At 43.7% G+C, this 20,261-nt stretch overlaps 2 protein-coding genes and 1 non-coding gene across 5 annotated transcripts in view; 1 reads left to right on the forward strand and 2 right to left on the reverse strand.

The window, feature by feature from the left end:
- The window catches only part of LOC118782861 (mitogen-activated protein kinase kinase kinase kinase 5-like), a 29,904-nt gene extending 17,974 nt beyond the window's left edge, over nt 1-11,930 (reverse strand). For both annotated transcript variants that reach the window (XM_036536470.1, XM_036536469.1), the window contains exon 1: nt 11,676-11,930. In XM_036536470.1, coding sequence (XP_036392363.1) covers nt 11,676-11,783 — 108 coding nt within the window. In that variant the 5' untranslated portion in view covers nt 11,784-11,930. The remainder of the gene's footprint in view (nt 1-11,675) is intronic.
- trnai-aau lies at nt 10,906-10,979 on the reverse strand. The gene has a single exon. It is a non-coding gene; the product is annotated as a tRNA-Ile (tRNA).
- A 3,087-nt stretch (nt 11,931-15,017) lies between the features above and the next one.
- Nucleotides 15,018-20,081, forward strand: eif3k (eukaryotic translation initiation factor 3, subunit K). 2 transcript variants are annotated; one of them, XM_036536695.1, is made up of 8 exons: nt 15,018-15,217; nt 15,741-15,839; nt 15,978-16,098; nt 16,750-16,827; nt 17,447-17,513; nt 18,938-19,015; nt 19,406-19,531; nt 19,933-20,081. In XM_036536695.1, exons 1-8 carry the CDS (start codon nt 15,156-15,158, stop codon nt 19,962-19,964), a joined length of 663 nt encoding a protein of 220 aa, XP_036392588.1. In that variant the 5' UTR covers nt 15,018-15,155; the 3' UTR covers nt 19,965-20,081. The 2 variants fall into 2 exon arrangements, with proteins under 2 accessions (XP_036392588.1, XP_036392589.1); XM_036536696.1 differs by having other exon boundaries at nt 15,019-15,217; nt 16,753-16,827.
- Nucleotides 20,082-20,261: the final 180 nt, after the last annotated feature.

Genomic DNA, 20,261 nt, shown 5'->3' on the forward strand with positions numbered 1-20,261 from the left:
CATATATGGTTTAATTTTATTTATGTATTTTTTTTTGCAAACACAACCATAAGAACCTGGCCAGAAAAATGTCACAAAATTAGGACATCTTGAAAAGAATTCTTGAGGGGCCAGTCCTGATCATTTATGATTTCAGTGCAAGTGTGTCAGAAAACAGTGGTAGGGTAGTAGTTTTTATATCGCACTTAATATTTGAAACAGTCACAAGCATGAACTGCAAAATGACCAGATCACAATAATAGTAGTCTGACCCAGAACATTTTCCACTCCACCCAACTTTCTGTTGGAACTTTCAGTCTTGGAACATTCTGGGCCTACATCATCTTATTCTGCCTACTGTGACCCCCCCACCAAATGAGTACACAATTCCAAGAGACTGCCAAAGCAGCAGACACTGAGGCCAACCTGGCTAATGCACAACATTTTTTTCCACCTTTCTTTAACATTGTCGCAATATTATCCTGCCTTTGGCGCTTGTTCGGGTGACAGAGGGAATATTTCTCTCTGTGCACCGCTTGTGCAGGCTCAATCTGAGGCCTGAGAACCTGTTCACTGTAAATGTCTTTTACTCTCACCCTCTAGATAACACTTCCTTTCTGAGTGCAAATGCATCATCAGGAGCCTTAGCTGCCTGTGAGGTGTTTTCTGCTGTGCTGGACTTCAGATAAGGTTTGCGGTTGGCTCTCTGTACAGCCCCTGTATTGCGCTATTGACTGTGTGACCTTCTTTCTGTTTTATCAAGGTTTTTTAGACAATATCGTTTAAATGCTTGAAACCTGCACAGAACCTGTCTCAGCAAATCGAAAAAGGCTGCTATATATAAACCCATGGGCAAACAACCACTGTTATAAATAGCCTCGTCCCCTCAGTGCGAAGAGTGGAAAGTTGCTGAGGGAGTCCACTCTGAAGAAACAGCAATCGGCAAAAGCAAACAAGTAAACACCACCCCACAGAGTGGTGGAAAGATCGTTGTTAGGGCCTGGTGGTTTCTGTGGTGATGTCACGGCGTTCTTTTATGACCAGCTGACGCATGCGCTTGGATGATGGACAAAGTGACCAAAGTTCCAATCTCTGGGCAGCTAGACATCACAGATATTGTTTTGGAGGGAAAACAACAACAACAACTGCATGCTACAAAAACATGCACAAAAAATGTGTGTGGGCAAGCGAGCTTAATTGTCTTCCTGTAAAAAAGGTTTTCATGACCAGCTGCGGTCAGAGGCCTACAAGACCATGGTTTTTGCACAGTGATGCCATGAAAAAAGAGATTGGTCACATTTTGTGCCTCCACAAAACATACTACACATGCATTTGTGTTGTATCTCCAGAGCGTGGTCCTGCTGTGGTCAGCCATTGTGACTGCATTGCAGTAACAAGTCACCCTGACTGAACATGACTATTTGAGAACTTAGTGCCATTTAAAAAAATACAGATTGTCAGAAATGTGGTTCAATCAGATGCCCTTGGCATAAAAAAGAGCAATAGTGACACGTGAGTGAGACCTGTAGGTTTACCTGTAGGTAAAAACGTGCTGTATTACAGGTCATAACCTTCATTATCATCACCACTGTCATCATTATCATTACACCATCACCATTGTCGTCACCATCATAATCATCATCATCATTTTTAAGCAAGCAGCTGTTCAGTTTCCAAACAGACAGGGAAACCTCCCATGCCACTGTATGTGTCATTTTATTTCTTTATTATGTCTATATTCAGGAGCAGCAGTTTGCACAGTCAGTCTGCACAACTACCATTATTCACACAAAAGTGATCTATCTATTCTCAGACACTAACACCCCCCCCCCCTGAAAAAAAACAAACAAAAAATAACTTTTTCAAACTGTTATGAGGTAGCACGCAGGTGAAAACAGTTTGAAGAAGCTGTTCCCCTTTGGTGAGACCGATACGCAGAGTTTAGCATTAAAAAGCAGAAGCACCACGGAGACCATTGAATATGTGGTGGTCAGAAGCAGTGCAAGACCACGGGCAGACCAGACCAGACCATACAAAGTGATTGAGTTTTCACTTGTCACATGACACTTGAGCGACCTCTTTTTGCCTTTGGTTTAGGATGTTGTGTCTGCCATATATTTAAGGTTAGGTCAAAGGTCATAATTTGGCATAATGTGGTGGTGACTTGAGTGCACCATAAAAGGAAGGAGAGTGGGAGGAGGGAGATCAAAGAAGCAGAGAATACTACATATTTCAAATGCTATTTAAATACTATTTAAATACCTCATTTAAATACCTTAGTTTAAATACTACATATTTTAAGTTTAAGAGAAACATGAAAGACCAGAGGGGGAAACTGCTGTCATCGCCTTGGCAACAACGTGCCATTACATGCTAGGAAGGCGCCTTATGAAGTGAAATAGAGAGAGAGAGAGAGAGAGAGAGAGAGAGGGAGAGAGCAAGACGGAGATTAGAAGATGAAACTGAGAGTGTGCGTTCAGGTTTGGGGGGGGGGGGGGGGAGTTGTGTAGCAGATCTTCTGTGTTCCTGTTTTTGATCTTTGAACACATAAAAGAGCAACGTAACCCCTCCCCCCGGTTCACAGGTTCTACCTTTGAACCCTGGCACCACTTCTGCTGCTACTGCTGCTGTTGCTGCAGCACCTGGCTGCTGCGTTCAGGACCGGGAAACTCCAGCAACTGCTGACAGCCGAACGGCCTCCTCTTCCTCATACCAAACACCCTCCTCTTCCTCTTATCAAACATCCTCTGCTTCCTATTCACTGTACAGCTTCCATACACACACACACACACACACACTCAGACACGCGCTCGCTCAAGCAGGCACACGCACACCCACAGGTAGATCACAAGCTCTCGCTGCACTGGAATGCACCTGGCCCTGCAAAGATTGGCTGCTTAGCTGAGGGGATGTTTCGAAGAGATGCTATCTGTCGTTTCTTTTTTAGCCCTTGTGAACTTTTTTCTGTACTCTCTTTTGAGGAAGTAACAGCTCTGCCCCACTAAAGGTTCCTACTCACCAAGGCATGTCTTATTCACTGACACCTTGAAGGCACCAAAGATGTGAAGAGTTAAGAGAGGTGACGGGAGTTTGTTGGCCTTCTAGAGTGGGCCATGTTTTGATCAAATGTTTAATGGTTAAATCAAAGGTTTAATGTTTCCTTAATATATTCTAATATAAGGCATACCACGCTGGATAGGAAATCTCTGTGAATGAGGGAAATAGACATAAAAGACTTCAGTGATATAATACATAATATTTTGTCCTTTTTGGGACAACTTACACTCTACAAATGATGAAATTATCCTTGTTTTAATTCTGGGTAGTTACTGGAACAAGTCATGTTAAATATCTTGCTCAAGGATACAACAGCAGAATCTGGTTGGTTGTTAGTCACATTTCCTAACCACTAATCCATTCTGATGCCTGAGTCAAAGGTGTATTTCAGGTTATACCAATTGCTACTATTTCACTTTAGCACGTCTAGAGTGTCTACATAAAATATCATGTACACACAATACAGTCAGATTAGCATCCTTGGAATGTGGTTATGGCGGTGCATGTAAACCTGCACTGATCCATGACAGGTGCTTTGCAAATAAATATGCATGAGTCTGATATAAAAACACCTTCTTAGAACTTAGAAAAATTTTTGTGTCTTACACCGTCAAACAAAAAGTAGTCCATGGTTGTTTGAAGGGAATCTTTCATTTTTCTCTTCAATGCATGTGGTGTGTGTCAGTCCCAGACAAGGCAGATTTGAAGGGAAAGCACACTGGAATGTGATCTGATGGAAAGTTCATGTTGGGAGAGCTGTTGTCCTCACAGGGTATCAACCAGTGGAAGGGTACAGAACAGAGCACAAAATTCTCCTTTTTTTCATATGGGTGTTAATGGTTAGGGCCACAGAGAAGAGAGTCGGCGTTGTGGCTACATTACTAATACAGTAATAACACTAGAAGTCGCAGAGCTGCTCTGGCTATAATCTCATTTTAGTACAGGAAGACTTTACTAACAGAAACAATGGCTGTTGATCCAAACACATTTCTAAGAGTAGAATACTTCCAGGCACACAAAAGGGTAAAGTCAGTATCATCAGCATACACGTAAAAACACAAAGGAAGCTTGTAATGGTAGGCGCTTGCTCGTTCATTTTACATTTGATGTGCTGCGGGTGGCTTGACTGGCAGGACAGCGTTAAATCTGCCACGGTGCATGGGACAAACAGACAACGCAAAGCCCGCTTCCGAAGCGCGAGAAACAAGAGGCCTCCGATGAGAAAGGTCTGTCCCCTCCGTTTCCTCCTCGCAAAAATGAGACCGACATCAGGGGCCTCTCTCACTTCTGTATTTTCATAGTTTGTATTTCAATCTAAAAGCGGGACCTGCCCGGGGCTGGGGGGTCGTGTTCGCAACACACCCTGAAGATGAGTTTGGGGGAAGTGTAGGATGGAAGCGTCGGTGCAGAGCTGAAATATGTGCGACAAGCGAGGGCAGGCGGTTACAAGTTATTTATATGTGTCAGCGCTGTGCTTTTCTGAAACACTCTCCTGCAATGAGAGTGGTGAACTATAAAATGCAGCGATGTTGTGTAACTCCTAATTATGTACTTCAGATAATGTCCCTACACTACAAAATCCAGTGACACTATATTATGAATTAATTCTCAATTATGCACCTCAAATGATGTCCCTACACTACAAAATGCAGTGACGCTTTATTATAAATTAATCCTAATCCTACGTGCTTCAAATAATGTCCCCACCACCACCCCACCACCCCTCTTTCCACCCAAGCTGGCCCGTAATGTGGAAATCCTAATCAAGTCCCCCTCCACTAACACTAACCAAAAGCTGGAAATTAAATTTCAGCAGTTTGGCCGTAACGAGGCAGCCACATGTTCATCATTTGCAGGCCAAACGACTGCACTGTGCTCTCGGTGCTCCCTGACGCATCAGAGTGATACGGTGTCAGCAGCACATCAGGTGGTGCTGAGTTCTCCTAAGCCATGAATTGAGGTTTGTGTAGACTTTATAGATTTATGAGTGTGGTGCAGGCCTGGAGACCTATATGCCAGTGGTTGGGCAGCAAACCCTATGAGAAGGATGTCCAAATGTGATTGTTTGAGCAGGATTGTCTGGTCCTCACAGGACTCCCCTCAAAGTGAGTGATGACAGTGATGGTGTCTGAATGATGGAATACTGATGAGGATGCTGATTATTTTATGTGTAGTATTGTGATGTATTTTGGAATCTGTGTTCTAGTGACTGATGTGTGGTAGTACACTTGGCTTCCGTTGCCTAGTCAGATTGCACAAGTTAACTCGAGTAGTGTTATGCTCACACTCACTGGTCTGGGAGTGTTATTAGCCTGGTCTGACACTGTAGCTCATTTAACTTGAATGGATTCGCTCATGTTCTATTGTGCTGGAAGTTGCTCTGGATAAGAGCATCTGCTAAAGAAATGTAATGCAATGTAAATGTAATGACTTTAGCGATGCAGCCTGTAGTCGCTGATGCAGGGAAACTGGCACTGTGATAGCAGTTGCTAGGATGGAGAGGGATGATGGCTTGACCTTGATGCTGTGTTGAATCTTGTTGTCTTCCTGCTTGTGGCCTATTGTACAGGGACTTTGTGTGTGTTTAAGGGATTCCAAGGTTAGAAACTGCTGGATGTGAACACCCTAAGTGGTGAGCAGGTGAGTTCCTTGTTCTCTTGAAACATGGTGAATATCGGTTCCTTTCTGTGTGTTTCTACACTGGAATTCCACAGACTTCACATTCAACAGATCAAATCACTTGTGCCCAACCAGCTCTTTGATGGGTGATGAAGTGCTTGTGTGGTTGGTCATGAAAGATCCATTGATGAAAGTGTCATCAAATATTAATAAACAGCATCCAAAACCCTTACATTTTCCCTAACAAAAATGTACACGTATACAGTAACCCTTTTCACACTTAGTTTGTGTATATGATATTCCCTCCTAAAAGGGGATGCTACCAAGTTTTAGGAGTCAAGTCTTTGCATGTGTAATATAAAGAGTAATATAACACACTTATTTTTATTAAAGGTTATGTTAGTAGATATCATGTTACAATTCTTAAGGTAGAAGGCAATTTGTCTTAATAATTAGTTATGTGTGCTGTCATGGCCACTGTCTAACTATTTCCATTCATTATGGCTCATGGCTCCTCTTTTTTGGCAATGCATTGTGCACTTCCCAAAACACAGTATCATTTGGGGGGTCATGCTTTCTGCACTTTCTGGCTCAAGATTAGCTTTTTCAGCCCTAATCCTAACCCCATGCGTAAGAAAATCCTAAAACAATCTGGGGTCAGTTGTCAAAGACAGAATTTATCGACGCTTTTGAGGAATTCAGGGTAAATTGAAAAGACGTGGCTGGTGTGTTTCTTCCTCGTGCTTGTTTTTCATCTGGTTAACCTTGGCTGTCATGACAGAGGAAGGCAGGAGCCTTTGTGTTTACCCAGCACCCCTATTGAACCGGTTTGACCATGCCTACCAGCAAACACAGGGCCTGCACACTCAAACATGTCAGCACGGGCTTTGGAGAGGCTCAGTTAGCGAGGTGCTCATCTCCAGTGCATGCTGGGAGTTCAGAACTGTATCATCTCCCCAGGCTCGAACCCGGCTGCGTCATCCACCGACAAGGAGCCCATGTTGACGTTTGATCCACCGGGGAACCCCGGGTGGGCAGGTCGGCCTGGGTTTCCTTGTCTCACTGCTGTCAGGCACCCCGCATCAGGCACCTTTGAGTTCCTCTTATGACGTCAGCGGAGATCGCCCGTCCTGCAACGAGCACCCGCTTCACTGCGGCGCAACGAGCGACTTGCGGCGCGGGAAGTCGCTGCTGGCTGCGTGTGAGTGCATGGGAGGACTGCATTCGCCTCGCCTCAGCACGCCTGCACGAGCGCAGAGGCTGGCGAGCTGAAGGTTACGACTGCTGATTCCAAAACAGGGTTTCGCACAAGCGTAAAAAGATGTGGGCACATAGTGTGCTTCAGTGTCAGCAGGCTGAACTGACTTGCAGACCAGATATCTCACAGTCGGTCACATGACTTCAGTGAACAATTTCAGCAGAAAAAAAGGGGCAGCGAGGGAGAGGAGAGGTGTTTATGTGTAAAGGGGGAGCTCTGTGTTTGTGCCTTGGTTAGAGCACACGTGGAACCTGAGGGTTTAATTTCAACTGGGACTGTATTGCTATACCCTTAAGGGAGGCACTTCACCTGAGCTGCAACATCCAGGTGTACATGAGAATACGTGTGTGAAAATATATGTATCAAATTCATAAACCTCCCTGGATAAGGGAATGTGCAAAGCAAATAATAATGTCAAATCGCATGAAAAGGTTCTCCACTTGCCTGCATGCAGGTGGTAATACAGTCCCACTCACCCTTTGAGTGCTGCTGACAGCAGTGTTTTCATAGCCGATGCTTAAGAAATGTGTGAATACAAGGTACAGTATAAAGATGACAGGAAATAGATGGGCACTTCCAGCATAAAGAATGCAACTGATCACACCATGCAATCGATTAAATTTATGGAGGCTTCAGACTCTTGCACACATGTCTCATTGTATGTGTAGAATGCTACAAAGGTTTTAGTAACATGGGCTGGATACATAAAGCTGCTCATCCCCCACAATGTTACAGAAGTAGTGGCTGCAGTCCTACACTTGTGAATAAATAAATGAATAAACTATCCATGCCAGACAGCAGGTCTTTAAGTCGGAATGTTCTGACAGCATCGTCATGACGTGGCCATTGCACCATCACGCCAACGTAACAGCTATTTTATGAGCTGTAAAGGAGAGAGGCCGACACTAGCTGGCCTGATTCAGCGTCCCTTTGTCATCACATCACGGGGACACCCGGCTACGGCCCCAAGGTGGAAATGTCACCCTAACTGTGACTGCAGAGTAATGGTGACACACAGAGCACGCGCCGAGCGGGCGAGCTGAATACTGAGCCCTCATCCCTCTCAGCCTCCAGCTCCCCCGTGGAAGGTGTGAAACCAAGACAATCAACGGCTGCAGGCCAAGTGGTAACCAATGCCGTGGCCCAGCCCCAATGGAACCTGCTGTGAAAATTACATCTCGGGTTTGTTCATCCACCTTTTTTCTTTCGTACATTGTACAGTGATGAGTTCAGCCTCATGTGCAAGAGCACACAGTTAGCAAATGACCTGCTGTGATTGGCTGTTTCACATTAACTTTCACCAGGAGTTATGCCTTCAGATTCGCACAGGCAGAATTTTACCCTAATGTTTGGCTGGTGATACAGGATAAACCTACTGCAACACTGAAATGTACCAAGTGGGACCTTTTCAGCCTCACTTCCAAAATTCTGACCTCTGCCGGACTGCCGGGGCACTGAGGTGTACGGTATGGATGATTCGCAGTCGGACCCTCAGGGGACGTTTGTGCCGTTTTGGCCGTTTCTGCATGCCATTCATCTGCGGGACACCGTTCTGAAACTGAAAGTGGAGAAACCACATCGTTGTCCCCTGCTTCATCTGGTGAAGCTGGCCAGCACGTAGCACAGCTCACTGAAAACTGTCAAAGCACAAGCTGAGCTGACAGCACTGAAACCTCTGAAGGCTTACGTGAGCGTCAGCTTGGTCAGATATCGGGAACTCCACATACGTCAACTCTACTAGCTGCCTAAACGTGCCTGCCTCGCTTACTTTTCTGGTGCAAACGTGAAACAGTAGAGTTAGTTATAAGCAGTTTGTTCTGATGAATGTGACATTTGAGGAGGACTTGAATTAGTCTGTTGGAAATATTTTGACCCTTTTGACCAAGGGATTTACCTTTTTGTTCAGTAATTACTTCAAGCAGAGTTCTGTGGGAATGAATTTGTTGATTATTGTAGTTTACATTGGGCTGCCAGGCCCATATTGAAGTTACTTTGGGTTCTGGTAAACTTCATCACAAATTCCCCCTCCTTCTGTGTGTTTTGATTTTGTTTTCAATGTGGGTGCTGAAAGGGCATGCTTCCTTATTTCTCTCTGTCTTCAGATAGTGCTCCCTAATACTGACCCCAGGTAAACTGACGCAGCTGTAATCCCATGCCTAACCACTTCGAGCGAAATGTTGAAACTGTTCTTGGGTCAGTATTTATTGGCACCGTTGACCTGCGTACTATAAAACACTAAGCAAGTAGAACTGTGTGACCAACCGTCTTCACAGTCTGCTACTCTCAAGAGGAAGTGTGCTCCACATCCCCTAATTTGCATCAGCTCTGCACTGCATTGAGCATGGCAGCTGGAGGGAACAGCTGCTCCCGTCTCACTGACAATACTCTCAGAACGCCTTGCTAATGTTTTGGAAACGTTTGCGTGCCGTGGCGGCTGCAGCACTCCTGTGTATCAGGGCTGGCCACATTAGGTGTACAGGAGAGCTTGGTACACGGGTACACTGTGCTCACTGAGGTGTTACAGCAGAGGTACCAGGGGACCACTCTGGTTCTACAGAATGTGGGGGTGTGTGAGGTTGAGGAGGGCAGCTTTATCTCTTGCTGGATATGGCCACCTGCAATCTCCTTATATTTTATACATTATTTGTTCACTTACAGCCCACCATGTTCCAAAAAAGAATTTGTTCTTAAATTCCTCCCCCAGAGTCTTGTACATTGATTATTGCTGGCTTTCTTAACAGATGTTTTTATCAATGGGAACCTGCAACAGTTTTGTAAAAATAATCAAACAACATAACTTTGCCACACTGGATTTAAACCTGGAACGCTCAGATCTAGCGCTTTGAACACTACACTACTCCAGCCGGCACACGGCACACACTCTGCTGTCACACTTACTACAAACGTAGAAGTTCCGGGAACACGTGTCTGTTTCTTCACCCTTATCATTACTTGACAACATCACCATTAACCCCTGTTTTGTGCCCCACGGAAACAGTGTGAAAGTAGTGCCAGGGATGGCGGCGGAGCTCATCTGATGCGGAACTGGCTTTGGCAAACAGGTTAATCATTAATTGTTCAGAAAATTTAGAGTATTTCCCAAAAGTTGATCTCTTCCCTGTTATTGTATGCTTACTTCCCAGTGAATGGAGACATAATGGTGTTTGCTGGCAGATCACTTTTGCTGTTTTTGCTGATGATAGAAAATGTGTGTATAGTAAAAGGTTTGCTTCATAACTTTCTGATTAACTAAAGTGCAATCACGCATTGTGCAGAGGTGATTTGGTAAAATAAAGGGCCCGATTCAATCTAAGTGCAAAACCTTGGGTGTAAGTAATGAATATGTTCAACTTACACAATGACAAATGTTGAAAAATCTTGTTTTCTCATATTTCTTAGATTATTTGTTATTTGAATCAGACCCTAAGGTGTAAATGATGCCTGTTGTCACTAAGCCTTGGAAGATCCGGTCAAGCCCTGTGATTCTTCAATACAAAAAAAAAAAAAATCCCAGCCTGAAATGACAGAGGGACATGACACACAACAGTAGGCTGCAAGTGCTCACTTTGCTAAAGACGGGAAGTTTGATTGAGATCACGCCAGAAGGCCCCTGCGACCACAGCCACCATATATCACACTCTGTTTGAATGCAAATTTTGCACCTGGAGCCACAACACACAATACAGCTTAAAAGGTCCCTGCGACCATGGGTCTATTTGAACATATCACAATGTCGTGGAGTACAGGCCTCTCGGTGATATAGGCCACAGCAGCACAAAACGAAAACACCAAAACAAACGCAGACTGTAAAATATCATTAAACTCCATTGTACTGATTTACTTTTCTCTTTGTCAGAAATATGTTTCTCTCCTCCCTCACTGAGAAAGGATTACTAAAATCACATATGCAAGTATATGCATATTCTCTTTGTTCCATGCATAGATAGATAGATAGACTACTTTGTCCCCCAGGGGAAATTCCAGAAAACTTATGGCCCGTACGGGGATCGAACCCGCGACCTTGGCGTTATTAGCACCACGCTCTAACCAACTGAGCTAACCGGCCTGACAATAATGCAATAATACTACATAAACAAAAGTGACAATGACCCATGTTTGTAACAAATATCACCATGTGCTGTATTGAAAATGCATTCTTCACAATGTTGTTTGTGTATTTATAATCATAATAAATTAAATTTTCATAAGCTGTGCAAAATTCTGCACTGTCACAAGGAGTTGAAAAAAAGATATTTGAGCAGGTAGATTTAAACCCCTGAAAAGAGCTGATATTGAATGTGAAATCTGTGACCTTGCATGAATCAGACCTCCCCAGATTAATGAAATGAGCAACACATAAATCACAGCACTCTGCTAATAAGCCAATAATCATACTCTGATACTCATGACAGTTTGTAAGTTAATCACTCAAGTTTTACTAATCCCTTGGCTTCTGTTTTATCTGGAAACCATGTACCTGACCTTTCCTTTGGTACCAGACTACTTCCCAAACCAAGGTAAGAACACATCACCAAGGTGTTCATGTAGTTTAAACATTGAAATGTCTGAGCCAGGGGAACTCCATCATCACTGCATATCAACTTGTATGACACACTGGTTTGGTTACATTTCTGCCTTCCTAAGGCCCTACAGTGAACAGGTGGCAGAAAGAGGAATGAAGGGGACAAGAGAGGTAAATGAAAAGAGAAAGGCGCACAGAGGCAGAAAGTCAGTATTCCGCGGTATTTTTTTGGCTTCTTACCTTGTAAACCTCCCCATAGGTCCCTCCACCAACCCTGATCTGGATCTCGAAGTCTTCCTGGGGGTTTCTGGTGGAGATGTCCAGTGCGGCCCGATTCTGGGAGTCCATCACTGCTGGGGCATGGCACTGATGCAGGCCTGGGGAAGGAACTGGCTGACAAAAGGCTCCCTCCACCGCGCGCTGTCTGTGCAGCACACTCACAGGGTCACCACTGGCAAGCACCTACCTTCCTCTCTCACTAACTAGCTCCCTCCCCTATCGCTTTCTCTCTCTCTCTCTCGCTCTCTCTCTGGCTCATTTACATCAACTCTAGTTTTGTTTCCTGTTGGGTGTTGCTCTGTTGCTCTGTTGCTCTGTATGTGTGTGTATGTGTGGGTATGTGTGGTTTCTGTGTGTCAGCCAAAGTGCTCAGAGAAACTGCAGCACTGCCCTAGTTTGGGGCCACATTCTTCAGATCTGTCTGGCTTCCTGTAATGTGACTTATACATCCAGGTACTAAAATAAAAGAAGCTAATAGATGTTGGTGTGGGTATACGCATGTAGGTCTAAAGGTATTTTCTAGAATGGCCATGAATTTGATAGATCTATTGATAAAGCTGGGTTTGTATTGGAATGATGATAAACAATGGTTGATAAAGTCAAACATTAGAAAAGAAAAATTTCTGCTTTGGATACAACAAAAACATAAATTGATGGACAGTATTACATTTTATATGCTTCTACACTGGCAATAGCTTCAATAGCTTCCACCAGTTGGTGTGAAGAGGTAAAAACAGAGACCAACAATATGTAGATTATGTAGAAACCCTGCCAGTGCACAAAGTTTTTACAACATTGCTGTTACGTTGGCTACTTCACAATTTTTTTAAAAAAACATTATAGAAACATGGTGACATGGTGATGCATTAGCTGAAAATATTGTCATGGCTGGACTAACCAAAAGCACAGTAGAGGATTGTGGGAGATGGAGTGCTATTTCCACAGGGCGGGGGCAGGGAGAGGGGTTAGGCAGACATCTGCTGACCTTTCCCTTCTTGTTCTTCAGTTAAGAAGGGCCCGTTAGTGATGCGGTCAGTCAGCCCACGGTCTGCTAGTGTAGCAACTGAACCCACTGCCCACTCCTCCTTATCCCACAGTAAGTTTCTAAGGTGACAGACAGAGTGAGGGGAGACAAAGACAGCACAGAACAGCATTTGCAATAACCATTCCAACGATGTCAGTTTGGATACTATATTTTGTATTAGTTCACTAGATCATAAACATTGATCGATCAGACATTATGGGAAATATCATGGATTACAGTATATTAATATATGAATACATGAATAACATGAATCCATTTTTTGGTATCCAAGAGTATGTTGAATATCAAATACCAAATATATGAATTTGAAGGAAAAATATCAGACTAGAAAAAATATTAATTGCATTTTAACACAATGTGTCAAATGTATGGCAAGTGGCTTATTGCCACTTTTAAATGTATAAATCTGTTCATATATTATGAAGTGTATTTTACAAGGTATGTAGTTGTAAGATAAATGCAATTACGTACACGATCAAAAATTCAAATAAGCAGGAGGTCTCTGCAAGCCTTATAGTTTCTAACAGACTACATCCTGCTCTGAAACAATTTGCTGTGCCTCAGTTCCCATCTCCCTTAACAAAATGTTCTGAAGAAGGGGGTCGGTTTACTTAAGTACTTGGCCACTTTATGCCATCCAGCATACCACCTGCAGTCCACCGCAGTAGGAAAAAAAAGAGCAGAGATGCAATGGAACTGTAGTTAAACTGAGTTGTGCATTGTTATGATGCTTTCCACACGCCTGTTTGTCTGTCTACAACCCACAGGTTTCAGCTTGCACATGTGGGCTTGCACTTTGCAGCAACAACTCACATCAACAAACGCATCTACCACGCACCCTCCTAAAAGGAAGTCGCAAGAATGGTGATTGTGCTGACCACTGTGATTTGATATTTATACAGCTTGACATGGTAAAGAATTCAAATGAGCCTGAGTGATATTCTGCTTGATTCGTAATGTGGTTACGACATTGTGTTATTTATCTGCTTAGCAGATGCCCTTTCCCTACTCTCATAGCATGTGGTTCTACATGTGCTTTACATAGCTATCTGATTGCTATTTCGGTTATCAAGGGTACATCTTGTGAACCGCACCCTGGAATCTGACTTGCTGAATTTGGGTTTCAGTCCCATTTCATTCACCACTACTCCACACTGCTGCCCTCACATAATGAGAAAGTTAAAAATAATGATGTAATGAAAAAAAATTGGTATATGTTAATTACACATATCCTTCAGTCAGTGTATCTCTTACTTGCAGCTAATGAACATTGCCATTACAAATATTGCATTAACATTACAAAATAAATATTTATATATATATTATTAATATATAATATTAGAAAATAAATGTTTTCTACATTGTTTTAATGAAATACAGTTCATTGTTCACAGCATTCTTACACAGTATGCGGCGATGGGCAAGTAATTTTGAATTTGTAAAACATGGTACAAGTGCTCTCAAATCTCACTCATACTGTACTGAGTTTAATTTACTGTAATCTTCTTAAATTGTTGATCTGGTGATTTGCTCATTGTTTTAATCTATTTCATTAATATTATTAATCTATTTGTGTAGTTGTTTTACCGGTTCTCTTATGTTTTATTTATTTTCCGCAAAGCACTTTAAAAATTGTTTGTGAACGAAAAACAAGCCTTTTAAATTTAGCTCTGCATTTACTTTGCCGTTCACGAACCCCAATTCATTCATCATTCGCGAATTTATCAGTTTCCCTGTGTTTTGAAAATCGGTATATCATCTCAAAAGATTTTGGTGAAATTTGAAATAGATTAGTGACAGGTAACAGGGAATTATAATTAAATTAGTTTTTAAGACGTGGAATATTTTGAGTCGGGTTAATGTTTTCGCCATTTATTTATTTTACGGGAAAATGGTGGCCTTTGTACTTATATGTGCAGTAATGATGTTTTCTCAAAAGAAATACAAAAGCCAAACAAAACATCTAAAAGCAAAAAAAATAAATAAGAACTGATCATTTCCGCTAGCATGTTTCTCCTCGGAACTATTTCATCTTTACACACTTGTCCCACGTGACCAGGTTTTTCCGGGATAAATAAAGTCTACCTTGCGTTAATCAAAACACGGGTCTTTCCCACATTTTCAGTGCTCGTGGACAGTAGATATTCTATTTTCATAATTTGTATCTATCAGGATATACATATTATGATATTACACTGTAGATTTTCATCCAGATCGAAAAGCTCATAAATAATCTCCCGCTTCACGTGACCCTATCCTTTTCCGTTCCATCCGTTTTCTTCCTCCGACCGCTCTTTTACCTTTCCATCTGACCCACGTGCGGATTACAGTCGAACCGAATCTTCTTGGGACAGTTGTCGAAGCTAATAAGGCGCTTAAACAACACCTCTGAGAAGATGGGTTCATCATTTGAGCAGATGAGGGCCAATGTGGGAAAACTATTACGAGGAATCGATAGGTTTGTTCTTGGATGTAGCTAGCTGGCTGGCTAGCTATGTATAGCTAGTTAATTTGTTCCGTAAGATAGTTGTCTCTCCACACTTTGCGCGGCATAAAGTATGATTTTGTTGAAGTATTTGGTTAAATTTATAAAGCAACTTTTCTTTCAACAATCCATTTTACAAGATGGTTATCCTGCTGATGCTGGTATGCGATTGAGGCTGGCCATCCTCACTGAAGTATTAGCTATAAGATACGTTGTAGCTAGCTGCCGGCAGCTGACGTCAACATTGTTAAAACCGGCAACAAACAAGATTACCGTACTATTTAATTGATATAGGTATATGATTTTAAATATTTCGAGTAAGTCACATTATTAGGAAATAGAATATGGAGTGGGCTGTAGTATTTATGATGCACTCCTGTGGTCTTGTCGCGTCGCAGTGTAAGTGTCGCTCAGGTGCTATACGTCATTTTGAGCCCCCCTCAGTAAGCATCTTTCCATAGGCCTTATCTAGCCGCCTATTTCTGTTTCTTTACAGGTATAACCCGGAGAACTTGGCTACACTTGAGCGTTACGTTGAAACGCAGGCAAAAGAGAACGCTTACGACCTGGAGGCCAATCTGGCTGTGCTGAAATTGTAAGTTATTGTATCCAAATTACTACGTATAACGACAAAAAAAAACACTTATTGGCGCTATGCCGATAATACAGTCAGCAGCTACAGATGTGTCTCATCTATTGCAAATGGTAATCAACAATGTGCATCCTCTTCCAGATACCAGTTCAACCCTGCCTACTTTCAGACCACTGTGACCTCCCAGATTCTGCTCAAGGCCCTTACCAATCTGCCCCACACAGACTTCACACTGTGCAAGTGTATGATCGACCAGACACACGTATCCTTTTGGGACCTTTCATCCCCACTTGCCTGGCAATAACCTGTGCAGGTCCAGCTACAACGTTAGATACCACAGACTCAGGAAAATGTTAGAAAGTAAAATGTAGCATACTGAAGTGTCCCCCGTTTTCATAATTCAGGGATTTTAATTTGATTATCACTGAAAAAGAACACATGCATTAGCTCTTGGGGGAGCGAGGTGAAATTTCAGTTGCAGCGAAAAGATATATAGGCTGAGTGCCTGAACACTGAACAGCTCCTTGTTACTGGATTCAGTTTAACACATTCACGCCGTTAACAGTCTTTGTTCTTCACCTTGCCAGTGTATTTCAATAGGGAAAAGTCCCTTTGTAAGTGGATTCAGTCTTATACCAAGCATGAATAAGTGAACACAGTTAAATTTCAAGGATCATTTAGAAGCTTCAGGGTTGATTGTGACAAAAAAGGAGTCCAAGGATACTTTTATGACCATTTTTGAAAAACACTGAATTTATGATATTGAGATGGCAGGTTTAGTATACGTCTTAGTTCACCAACCATATAGCCAACATTAGTTAAAGGGAGTTAAGATGCATTTTTGGAAAGGATTTGCCAGTTTTGAGGCCTTCTGCCTGCTAGGGGGCGCTCTCTTTCCTTGACTACAGTGTCGCAGCAAGAGGAGCGTCCGATAAGACAGATCCTGTACCTTGGCAACCTCCTGGAGACGTGTCACTTCCAGTCCTTCTGGGTAAGTGACATCACACAGCGGTCTCTCCTGTGTTTTACCCTCAGTTTGAGTTGGCTCAGGCAGCTCAGCAGCTCTGGGGAGTTGCATATAAGGCCCTGGATGTTCTAACCACATGGAACTGCAGTCAGGACGTTAGATTTTGGGAGGGGAACTACTCTCTGTCCTTTAATCAGGCACACAAGTTGCATTAGTGTTGTCAAAACATCGTTGTGTGTGTGGGTGATGTCTGGTAAATGGCATAGGCTGCCCAGAATAAGGGTTCTTGCACAGACAGCATTAAATGCACGATTTTTGTGAAGTTACCCAAGAGTCCCTTCCACTCAGGACATTCAGACCAGATGCACATGAAATTTTGAGGCAGTGTTGACTTGTAACAAACTGGTCACTGTGTGGTACCCATACGCATCAGCAGTGCAGCTGTGGCCGCAGCTCCTCACCGAGTGGATTGTTGGGGCCAAATTCTTGCCAAGACAAGCTGTCTGTTGTGCCTCCTCATGTTGCAAATCTTGGCTGTGGAGAGTGGCATTGCCTGTCGGCGTTAAATTGACTGCTGCCGACGTGTTTCGTCTCACTCCGTCCCCCTGTGTGTCACTTGTTCACCTCTCTCTGCGATACACAGTCCAGCCTGGAGGAGAACCGAGAGCTCATCGATGGAATCACCGGCTTCGAGGATTCCGTACGCAAGTGTGAGTGGCGCCTCTCAGACACTGTGGCACAGTATCGGAGCCACAACACTAGCTAAATTTGCCTGCAGCACACAAGCTCAATACGTTAGCTCTGTCTCAGACACTGCTACCTCTCTTAAAGCTAGTGTTGCCAGTCCTCATCTTTGGCTTTATTTTTGCATCAGCATGATTTGTAGGTGGGCCAAGCGACTGATGGGTATACCAAGCAAGGGTGAAAGTACAAGGGGCGCTTAGTCACTGCAAACAGGGCTTGTCTGCTGATGGCGGGTTTGTGTTGTTTGAGATCACTTGACCTCTCAAGCAAAGCCAGCTGAGCTGAAGAGCCCTACATTGTCTGCGTCTTGTGAGCGAGCTGCGTATTGATGTAGACCTTCATTTTTTTCCCCCCTCAGTTCTCATTGCAAAATATTGATATAAACCACAGTAACTGCTTCCTGTTGTTGACATGTTTTGCATGATTTCTGCTCCAGTTATTGTTAATATCTCTATTCTCCTGTAAGCCAGGAGCGAACCTGTATGCAAAGGAGCGGTACTATATTAAAATGAATTGCTGAGGGTTCCTGAGTGTGTGAAGCTCCTCGCTCCCAGCGCAGACTCAGCCTTGTAACCAAGACATCGCGCTTTCCAGTCTAGGCTGTGTGGTTAGCTTGCTGGGTCCGGGTCACAGCAACGGCAGGAAGGATGACATAGGATGATACAGCAGGCCTCACCTTGGCAGGCTTGGGTGGGGTAATGTCCGGCAGGCACCCTCGGATCACTTCAGTGTCAGCCCCTCTGAAGGGCTCGCGGGGCATCTGCAGGTTATTGGGTTGTCGTCAGCGAGAGATGGGCCGGCCCCCCAGTCGGTGCTAGCTCTCCTGTTGTTACACGGTGTGACTTTTGGTGTGAAAAGTAGCCGTTGCCATCGCGGTTGGGTGAATCGCGCTTTGTCTTGGCACTTCCTGTCTGGGTGCGAGAGGCACAGCAGCAGGTCAAGTGGGGCGTGGGTAACTGAGTTCTTCCCCAAGTCTGCTACATTTCTGCATTGTCAGGTGGAATTGCACAATGCATGATGCAGTGGACCAAGCTTAACTGATTCTGTTGCACAGTGTAAGCCTGCCTTAAGCTGCAGTAGGCAAACTGCTGACATGTTATTGCAGATCACTGTGAAAACATCTGCAGAGGGATGCACCATGATACAAAGAAGCACAACTCTTCCTCTTTGCACTGAGGATGACTCCCCTTGCACAACATTGTGCTTTAGAGACTACAAAAGCTCAAATGCAAAAGTCATCTTATCAAGAAGGACTTTGTTCTTTTGCTTATCTTAAAGGGGAAATAACACCTTTTTTGTGCTGCCCAGTATGAGCTCTGAACTGCCCCCTTCCCCACCTCTTTTCCTTTCCTCTGTTTGTCTCTGACTCGTCTCCCTCTTCTCTCCACAGTTATCTGCCACGTGGTGGGGATCACCTATCAGAACATTGAACATCGCCTCCTAGCTGAAATGCTGGGAGACCCCCTAGGTGAGGTCCTCCCCAGGGCTGCTTCATAGTTAATTTCACTTCATAGTTATAATTTATCAACATCTCAGTAAAAAAAAATCCCCCCTTTTCCGCAGGGCGAGCCACAGGTACATGCATGGGTGCAGGCATGCCGTTGTTATTCAAGAATGCTAGTCAGAGCTGGTGGGATGTGTGAAATTGATAGCTCCGATTTGCATGGGAACTGGAACATGTGCAAATCGAAGTAATGGCTACACATATGAAAATGTACGCAGTACGGACCGTTAAAGTGGCGGTTTGAAAATTTCTTTCAAACTTCCCACATGACACGTGGGAAAATGTTTACATAGGGTTCATCGCTTGTATGGTGCTGTTGCTGTCTGACACTCTGACCCTCCCGTACCCCTGTAGACACACAGGTGAAGGTGTGGATGAGCAAGTACGGCTGGACAGAGAGCGAGGACGGACAGATCTTCATCTTCAACCAGGAGGAGAGCGTTAAGCCCAAGAACATCGTGGAGAAGATCGACTTTGAGAGTGAGCTTCGCTGGGTCGTCCCCCGGCTTCAGTCTCCCTGTCTCTCGCCTGTCTGTGTCTGTGATGTGGCGATTTGCATGCCTTTGCTGTTCGCCTGTCTGTTCAGTGGCTTTGTCTGTGTGTGTGTTGGTGTGCTTGTCTTGGCTGCTGTTCGTTTTGCTGCGTGTTTGACTCTTTGATCAGGCCTACAATGATCCCTTTGATTTGTATCTCATAGTTCCTAGAGTGTTCATTCAGTTCTGCCACCCCCTCGAGTCACCAGTAACCACTGTAAATATTTATTCTTTTCCATGTACATTTCCAGTACATATTATGTAAGTACCATTGACTGGCCCATCTCTCTCTCTCTCTCTCTCTCTCTCTCTCTCTCTCTCTCTCCCTCCCTCTCTCTCCCCCCTCAGGTGTGTCAAGCATCATGGCCACATCCCAGTGATATGCTGTAATGAACTGGCATACACAAATACTCACAAGACAGGATCTCCAATCTTTTTACCATCTGATCTTATTTTCTGCAAGGATACTTTTCACAATAAACCATTTATCTAACATACAAAAAGTTGATTGTGTTTCTTACTAAAAGCAACTCAGTTGCATGGCAGTGGTTTGAAAGTATGCACACAACCTGTGCACAGACAGAGAGGGCTGTTCCAGCTTGGTGGATGATATTCTGTGCCAAAGTAGTCAGATCCTGTGCCTGAGCACCGTATCTACTTTTTTTCCTTACACCTGA

The sequence above is a fragment of the Megalops cyprinoides genome, chromosome 9 (genome assembly GCF_013368585.1).
Source record: "Megalops cyprinoides isolate fMegCyp1 chromosome 9, fMegCyp1.pri, whole genome shotgun sequence".
In the NCBI taxonomy this organism is placed as follows: domain Eukaryota; kingdom Metazoa; phylum Chordata; class Actinopteri; order Elopiformes; family Megalopidae; genus Megalops; species Megalops cyprinoides.

Excerpts from the sequence above, each read along its gene's own strand:
- eif3k (XM_036536695.1), top strand. The coding sequence starts at position 15,156 with ATGGGTTCATCATTTGAGCAGATGAGGGCCAATGTGGGAAAACTATTA. Across the intron at positions 15,218-15,740 it reads CTATTACGAGGAATCGATAG|GTATAACCCGGAGAACTTGG; the intron begins GTTTGTTCTTGG and ends GTTTCTTTACAG. Across the intron at positions 15,840-15,977 it reads AATCTGGCTGTGCTGAAATT|ATACCAGTTCAACCCTGCCT; the intron begins GTAAGTTATTGT and ends ATCCTCTTCCAG.